Source organism: Salvelinus sp. IW2-2015, linkage group LG1, assembly GCF_002910315.2.
Source record: "Salvelinus sp. IW2-2015 linkage group LG1, ASM291031v2, whole genome shotgun sequence".
Classification (NCBI taxonomy): Eukaryota; Metazoa; Chordata; class Actinopteri; order Salmoniformes; family Salmonidae; genus Salvelinus; species Salvelinus sp. IW2-2015.
Window position 1 is genome coordinate 27,369,713 of NC_036838.1, and position 8,209 is coordinate 27,377,921.

An 8,209-nucleotide genomic window follows, 5' to 3' on the forward strand; every position below is an offset into this window, starting at 1 on the left:
TTTCACACTATTGTGCAGACTTGAGACATACTGTGCTGGCTCAGATATTTTCTTTTCACATTGTCCTCTCCAGCACAGCTAGGGTTGCTTAAAGCGAGCTGAACAGGACCGATGGTGCCAGCCTGCTTTTAAACCAGTCGAGGGGAATGGGTGATTGGTTGGCTGGTTGGCGATGCCCATAAACCACCTGGGAATAACTGAGTGTGTTACAAAAGCAGACTGACCTTCTGTTGGGCCATAGTCACAGTCATACAGTTAGGGTTGGTYGAATAGTTTGGGAGAAGAAAGTGTGGCCATTTTATTTCCCCATTACATAATTTTTATCCCATTAAATATTTGTCTATCCACTCAAGGTTTGTTCCCCGGACACAGTTTAAGCTTCTTCCTGGAATAAAAAAACATGCTCAATGGAGAYTTTTTGTCCAGGACTAGACTTAATATGTGTCTGTGAAACTGGCCCTTAGATTTTGTTTGTAGAGACTGAATTGACAGGGAGAGTTAMTTAGCTGCAATCAGGGTAGGTCAGGTTGTACTTCTTGCTCTTTATGAAGGGGTACATGCATTTGTCTGACCCCATGGACCGATAGGTCACCACGTTGGGCTCCCACGGCAACAGTCTGCAGGAAYAGGAAGTGTGCAGTTACACAGGTCAAAGGTAAAACCTGTCAGTATCATGCCAGGGTGTCCTGTACAAGCACTACGTTTGATGTGAAGTTGGATGCYGTCCAGGGACTGGTCGATCAGGATGGCGTTCGTGGCCTGCTCCACACAGTACTCCGGCTCCAGCGGTGCCAGGAACAGTGCTACCTCATCCCTGAGGGATGCAGCAGAGAGCATAGAGTTTTACAGCATCACATTGTTAGAAGTACAACTACAACATTCTGAAACATACTGTAGTAAGCCTATGTTCAGTGTCAAATGATGAACCACTGTACTATTGTATGAAGTAGGCTTACACCTGCAATGTCAGTCTGATTAACCCAGAACAAAGTTGCCCTTAGTCCCTCTTTAGTGCTGCCCTTTCTCCAGCCCATAGTTTCTCTCACCGGATCTTGCACCCGTCAAACATGCCCGTGTCGACAATATAGGGACACACAAGAGTGGTCTTGACTCCATCAAATTCCTCAGTCAGCAACTCGTGGGCCAGGGACTCGTGGAAGCCCACTGCCGCAAACTTACTGGCGCAAWAATCATGGTACAAACAGAAACACCACTGAGACGTTAGGGCCCATATTCATTAAGTCTCAGAGTAAGAGTGCTGATCTAGGATCAGGTCCATCCTGTCCATGTAATCTTACTCAGTATGATCTAAAAGGTTGTATATCAGGGACTCGTACTCTGAGATGCTTTGTGAATATGGGTCCAGAACACATTTAGAACATCACAGTAACACATACTGTACATACAGTAGGCTACGTTACAGAGGCTAAGATACTTTACCATAGGCTACCCTTTTACCTACAGTATGTCTCTACACAGTACTAACTGTAGTAATACCATTCTTGGTTAACTTCTTATGGCTGGGTGGCAGTATTGAGTAGCTCGGATGAAAAGGTGCCCAGAGTAAACTGCCTGCTACTCAGGCACAGAGGCTAAGATATGCATATTATTAGTAGATGTGGATAGAAAACACTCTGAAGTTTCTAAAACTGTTTGAATGATGTCTGTGAGTATAACAGAACTCATATGGCAGGCAAAAACCTGAGAAAAAATCCAACCAGTAAGTGGGAAATCTGAGGTTTGTAGGTTTGCCTATCCAATATACAGTGGGATATTGGTCATATTGCACTTCCTAAGGCTTCCACTAGATGTCAACAGTCTTTAGAACCTTGTTTGATGCTTCTACTGTGAGGAATGAGGGAAGGAGAGCTCTTTGAGTCAGGTGTCTGGCATGAGCTGAACATGTGCGCTCACGTGAGAGCGACCTGCTTTCCATTGCATTTCTGAAGACAAAGGAATTATCCGGTTGAAACATTATGTTAAAAACATCCTAAAGATTGATTCTATACATCGTTTAACATGTTTCTACGAACTGTAATGGAATTGTTTGACCTTTCGTCTGACCTGTGCGTCATGAATTTGGATTACTGGACTGAACGTGCGAACAAAATGAAGGTATTTGGACATAAATGGTGGACTATATCGAACAAAACAAACATTTATTGTGGAACTGGGATTCCTGGGAGTGCATTCTGATGAAGACCATCAAAGGTAAGTGAATATTTATAATGCTATTTCTGACTTCTGTTGACTCCAAAACATGGTGGATATCTTTATGGCTTATTTCGGCTCTGAGGGCTGTACTCAGATTATAGCATGGRGTGCTTTTTCCGTAAAGTTTTTTTGAAATCTGACACAGCGGTTGCATTAAGGAGAAGTTTAGATAAAGTTCCATGTTTAATACTTGTATCTTTTATCAATGTTTATTATGAGTATTTCTGTAAATTGATGTGGCTCTCTGCAAAATCACCGGATGTTTTGGAGGTAAAACATTACTGAACATAATGCGCCAATGTAAACTAAGATTTTTGGATATAAATATGAACTTTACCGAACAAAACATACATGTATTGTGTAACATGAAGTCCTATGAGTGTCATCTGATGAAGATCATCAAAGGTTAGTGATTAATTTTATCTCTATTTCTGCTTTTTGTGACTTCTCTCTTTGGCTGGAAAAATGGCAGGGTTTTTCTGTGACTAGGTGCAAACCTAACATAATCGTTTGGTGTGCTTTCGTCGTAAAGTCTTTTTGAAATCGGACACTGGTTGGATTAACAACAAGTTTATCTTTAAAATGGTGTAAAATACTTGTATGTCTGAGGAGTTTTAATTATGATATTTCTGTTGTTTTGAATTTGGCGCCCTGCACTTTCACTGGCTGTTGTCATATCGATCCCGTTAACGGGATCTCAGCCGTAAGAAGTTAAATAATATTTACGGTAATAAACAGCAACAAGACAGTCATAGACATCAGTAATATTCACTCTTAGGTGGTGTGTCCTCCCTGGTTCACCTCCACACAGGCAGTGCTGAAGAGACCCGGGACGCTGGCGACGTGTCCATGGTTCTGCTCTTTCATCTGGGGAATGAAGGCCTTTGTCATCTGTGAGACACACACAGATAGGCAGGTCCACACGCACGCACAGACATGTACACACGTGCACGCATGGACAAACACGGACAGACAGGCAGGCACACACAGGCACGCACGGACACACAGAGAGACAGACACACACGCAGGCACGAACATACACAACCAGATGCACAAACACACACACACACAAAGAGACTGCTATTCGATGAACACAATTACTGACTATCAGGAGTCGCAATAATGAGATTAATATCAAAATAGTCCATGAACATTTTGAATGAGCAAAATGAGGCAGTATTATTGTACTGCAGTCCTGATGGGAGTTCTGCCTCACTAAGCTTCTTAAAAAAGTTGCTTAATGTGAAGCAGGCTTACTGTTCCCCACTGTAAGAGGATCAGGGAGGGAATCCCCTAGCCCTTTAATTGGCTGTYTGTGTGTGTCACTTTAATAGGGTCACTGTATGGGATGWTGTCGCTCAGCTAAGYGGATAAGAACTTATTAAAGTTGTACATTTCACACGTGTCATGTGACGCATTAAGAACAATAAACTGCACTGTATACGTCCGACTATAGCTGAGGTATAGGGAGGGATAAAACTGACGCACACAGGGATAAAACGGCTTGGAATTTCTCTTTCGCAATGCAAAGATTTAAGAGTAAACCTAAACCCTTCATATTTTACGAGTTATAGTCTGATAGTCTGTTTTCACATACCAGTAGGTTTGTCTTCTTCATGTTACCCATATAGCCCTTGTAACACTATGGCTGCATTTACACAGGCAGGCCAATTCTGATATTTTTCCCAATTATGGGCAAAATATCTGAAATATCTGATTGGTCAAAAGACCAATTAGTGGAAAAATATCAGAATTGGCCTGCCTGTGTGAACGCAGCCTGTAGGATCCTGCTCTGAGAAACATTTGTACATAAAACCTATTAGTYTTCATATTACTTCACATTGCATATCAAACTTGTGCAAAATGATGCTATTTGCTGGTGATGGGAGCCTGTATATTTATAGATTATAATAATCCYTCTGATTATCATCAATGACAATAAATCATGGAAACCTCAAGCCCACATCCTAAAGCCTGACTGATTACAGAACTATATGGTACTATATGGACAGCATTTAACTGTCATCATCCCTACAGTGTATCACAGTGTGATTAGTCTCTTGTGACAGACTGTTAACATATACAGTATGTCAAACTGAGTAGCTGGCCAGCACACACCAGATTTGGTTCTGGGTTCTGAGATTACAGTTGGATGATAGCCGCATGCCACCCTCTCCCTCCACCAGCTGATAAGAGTCCCCTGTCCCCGTTCTATAAAGTGTTATCTGGCCCACAGAGTAACAACAGTAGCAGCAGCAGTCTTACCCAGAAGAGGGCGTGACAGCTGACCTTCATGGTCCTCTCCACCAGCTCATCCGGACAGTCCATCAGCCGTTCCCCGGCAACCACCCCGGCGTTGTTCACTAGCATGGTGACATTACGGCCCAGGTCCGTCCGCACCTCGTCCGCCGTGRGGTACACCTCCACCCGGTTGGTCACGTCCACCCTGTAGGGCTACGCCTTGCCCCCCGCCTCCCTCACTAACCTGGCAGTCTCCTCGTTGTTGTTAGCGTTGACGTCCCATAGCACCACCTCTGCCCCGTGTTTGGTGAACTCCAGGGCGAAGAGACGTCCCAAGGCGCCCCCTGACCCTGTGATGAGGACAAGCTCAGCCGTCGATGGGCTTGGTGAGCGGCTGGAAGACGATCCGCACGGATCCACGCAGGATAAAGGAGWTCACATCCAGGAGCATCATCTGGAGGTCCATCAGAAAGATGATCTTCTCTGGTGGTCCTGGGGGTTTGATGTCCTGACTGTACCGAGTGTGTTATGTTCAAGTATGAAAGCAGCTAGCTAAGGTCTGTTGTGCTCAGATGCAAGCACTTTGTTCTGAACTGTCTCGTTAAATAWAAGGTAGAAAATAAAAGTGTGTCTGAGAGTCTACGGAGTGTTCTAACTGAGAACGCTAAAGGTGCAGACAGCCAAGCTGGTGCATGTTACCTTCCCTCTGCTCTACTCTGTGGCTCCGGCCTGCCTTCTCACTTTATTTAAAAACTCCTTCAGGATTAGGTTAAAAGGAATTATAAATTGGGTGGTTCGAGCCCTGAATGCTGATTGGCTGACAGCCGTGGTAAATCAGACGGTACACCATGGGTTAGACAAAAGTTATTTTTACTTCTCTAATTACATTGGTAACCAGTTTATAATAGCAATAAGGCACCTCAGGGGTTTGTGGTATATGGCCAATATACACCGGCAAAAGGRTGTATTCAGGCACTCCGCGTTGCGTCGTGCTTATGAACAGCCCTTTGCTGTGGTATATTGGCCAWATACCACACCCCCTCGGGCCTTATTGCTTAAATACCTCCTTGAGCCCCCTATAAAAAATATGTTTGTTGAGAGGGACACCATGTACTGCATATTAATTATTACTTTAGAAAATTGGGCTGAGGAATTCTCAGCCCAATTTTCTTATGTGCAAATAAGAAACACATTTATTTTACCAGGCAGTTAAGAGCAAATTGTTTTTTTTAAATGACAGTACCAACACTATTGATTTTGTCAATAACAAATAATCAAAATAGATATCTGCCATTATGTCCAATAGTTTTATGATGCTTACAGTATCAACATGCACATACACTTTCAACCCCATTTGACCCTTCGTCACACACACTTGCAAGATATGACAGCAAATGGCAGGCTTACTGGACTCGTTCAAGGTTATGGATAAAGATTATTCTCAACTATTTCTCTTCTCACAGTGTTGAGTACTGCAGTATTAGTGTTGAGTACTGCAGTATTAGTGTTGAGTACTGTAGTCACTAGCCAGAATGTATGAAATGTAAATGTCATAAGAAGATTATGCATACATGAACTGTAGACCTTATTATAGATGCTTACATCCTGTCTGCTTACATATGTTTCTATAAAGTTCCTGCAATGTTTAGGTGAACGCTACCTCCCTTGTTTAACCTTAAATCTCCTAAGCATCTAACATGAAGTTAAGGTTACAGACACGCATAGACTGACTGAACAAATGGAAATACAAGACACAAACGCAAGCACGTGAATCAGGGTTGGGCAATCTGAATGTAAAGACTAAAGGCTATTTCAGGTAATTACTTTGCAGAGGGTTATGGGAGGGGAACTAGCCTGGCGGACGCGACCCACGCGACTACACAGCGAAGAGTAAGAGCTGGTGTCAGCCAGACTATTCATCAGGGTGTGGTTGAACAAAAGCGAAGGATCATGTCTGAAGTAAACACCTTGAACGACAACTGGCTGGCCCAGTCAGATAAATAATAATTAACAGACACGGGCRTTCACTTACAGTACTGGAACCAGGTCAACTTTATATGAAACTACAGATTGGCTGGTGTGGCCTGGCATCTGTTGGGATAGACTTGAAAACGGTGCAAATAACMTATCAAAGCCTCCATTTGCCGTAGGTCTAAATCTTGGCTTGTAAATCAGGTGATTTGAATCCAAGGCTCAGGCTGCCTTGTTGGCACGTAGTGCTGCCTGATGGTGTGCCAACCAGCCAAGTCCTCCTCAGGCCAGTGGGATAGCAGGATAGGCCCTAAAGCCTGAGTCAGGGTTTAAATCATTACATATTGCTACCTGTGGGGATAATCAAATCAAACCCTGTTTTCCTCAATGCTGTAATCTTGATTTAGGTTTTGTAGTTGATATGTTTTTATATTGTGAGTCAGTATAAGGACTATGATAATACCTTATAATGCAAAATGCTTTTAAGAAGCTGGACTATGTAAACATGAGATAATGTAGTATATTACCTAAAAGGCTAGTCAACATACTTGTCAAGTCGTTAAATGAGGCAAGAGGTGCCCTTAAATAGAAACCTCTCATAAAAACCGCTGATAAACTTACATTATAGAATTGGGCCCATATTTGTAAAGTGTCTCGGAGAAGGAATGCAGATCTAGGATCAGGTCCCCCCTCTTATTCATTATGATATAAAAGGCTAAATTGATCCTAGATTGTGTGGTGGTGGTTTCGGCTGGATGGGTGTTGGCGTCTGATTCACCTCCAGGTGTTAATGGTTAACGAGAGAGATCTGATAAGATGCTTGATACAGAAACGTGGAGACAAGAACAGAAGTAGTTTGAGAGCGATGGAGGCGGAGTAATTGCAGCTACGCATATTTCTGCCACTCAGAGAGAAGTCAATAGGCCCTATTTAGTGTCCTTTACTGCATCAGGTATCTGTTACAGCATTTTGTTCACTGCTGTACAAGAAAAACATACTCTAAGCCACTTTCAGATTGTAAACATGATCCAAATGTTGATCCAAATAACTTACTTGGCTTACTTGTGGTTTATTTAACATGTGCAAGTATCCAGAATACAAGTCCTTTAACAGGTGCCATGTAGAAACGGACCATTGGATGAGTTTACTATGTGTCATGCTTATCTGAAATGGGGGAACTACCCAAGTAACATTTGATTGGACTATGAATTGTGCCTTTGGATTGTCTATGACAGTTAGAGCTGATCTGTGTTTATTAGAGCGGTAAATGCAGAGGTTCTATAGAACTCCCAGACTACACCAGGACAGGGCCCCTTTATGGGGCCGCACTCTAGCTCTCTCTCTGTGTGTGTGTGTGTGTGTGTGTATATGTGTGTGTGTGTGTGTGTGTTTTTGTGTTTTTGTGTGTTTGTGTCTGTGTGTTTTTGTGTGTTTGTGTGTCTGTGTGTGTGTCTGTGCCTGCATTCAGGTCAATGCCTGGGAAACTGCCCCGCCACGCCCACACGTCCTCAAGCACACACTGAGTACTGAGTAGCTGGGAAATATGTATTTGAGCGGAAGACCCATGCTGCTGCACTGTCCACAGTGTTGTTATTGTTCTGCATGAATGGTCCTGGCCTTAGGAATTTGATCAATCCATTATTTTCACATGTTGAGGCACAAGAGGCCAGGAAAGCTGGCAGCTTAAGCTAACAGGGGTAGAAAGAATGGGCTGTGCAAAGCAAACAAGTTACTCATGCCTCCCACTAATTAATCCAGGGAAAATGGACATGAGGCCACATAC

The 8,209-nt window shown here is 43.1% G+C and overlaps 1 protein-coding gene across 1 annotated transcript; it reads right to left on the reverse strand.

Moving 5' to 3' along the window:
• Positions 1–431: 431 nt before the first annotated feature.
• rdh20 (retinol dehydrogenase 20) lies at positions 432–6,375 on the reverse strand. The gene is given in 7 exon segments (XM_070446655.1): positions 432–633; positions 702–814; positions 1,047–1,213; positions 3,016–3,105; positions 4,480–4,824; positions 4,826–4,963; positions 6,280–6,375. Coding segments are annotated over 7 exon segments (1,080 nt in total). The 3' UTR covers positions 432–502.
• Between the last annotated feature and the right edge of the window lie 1,834 nt (positions 6,376–8,209).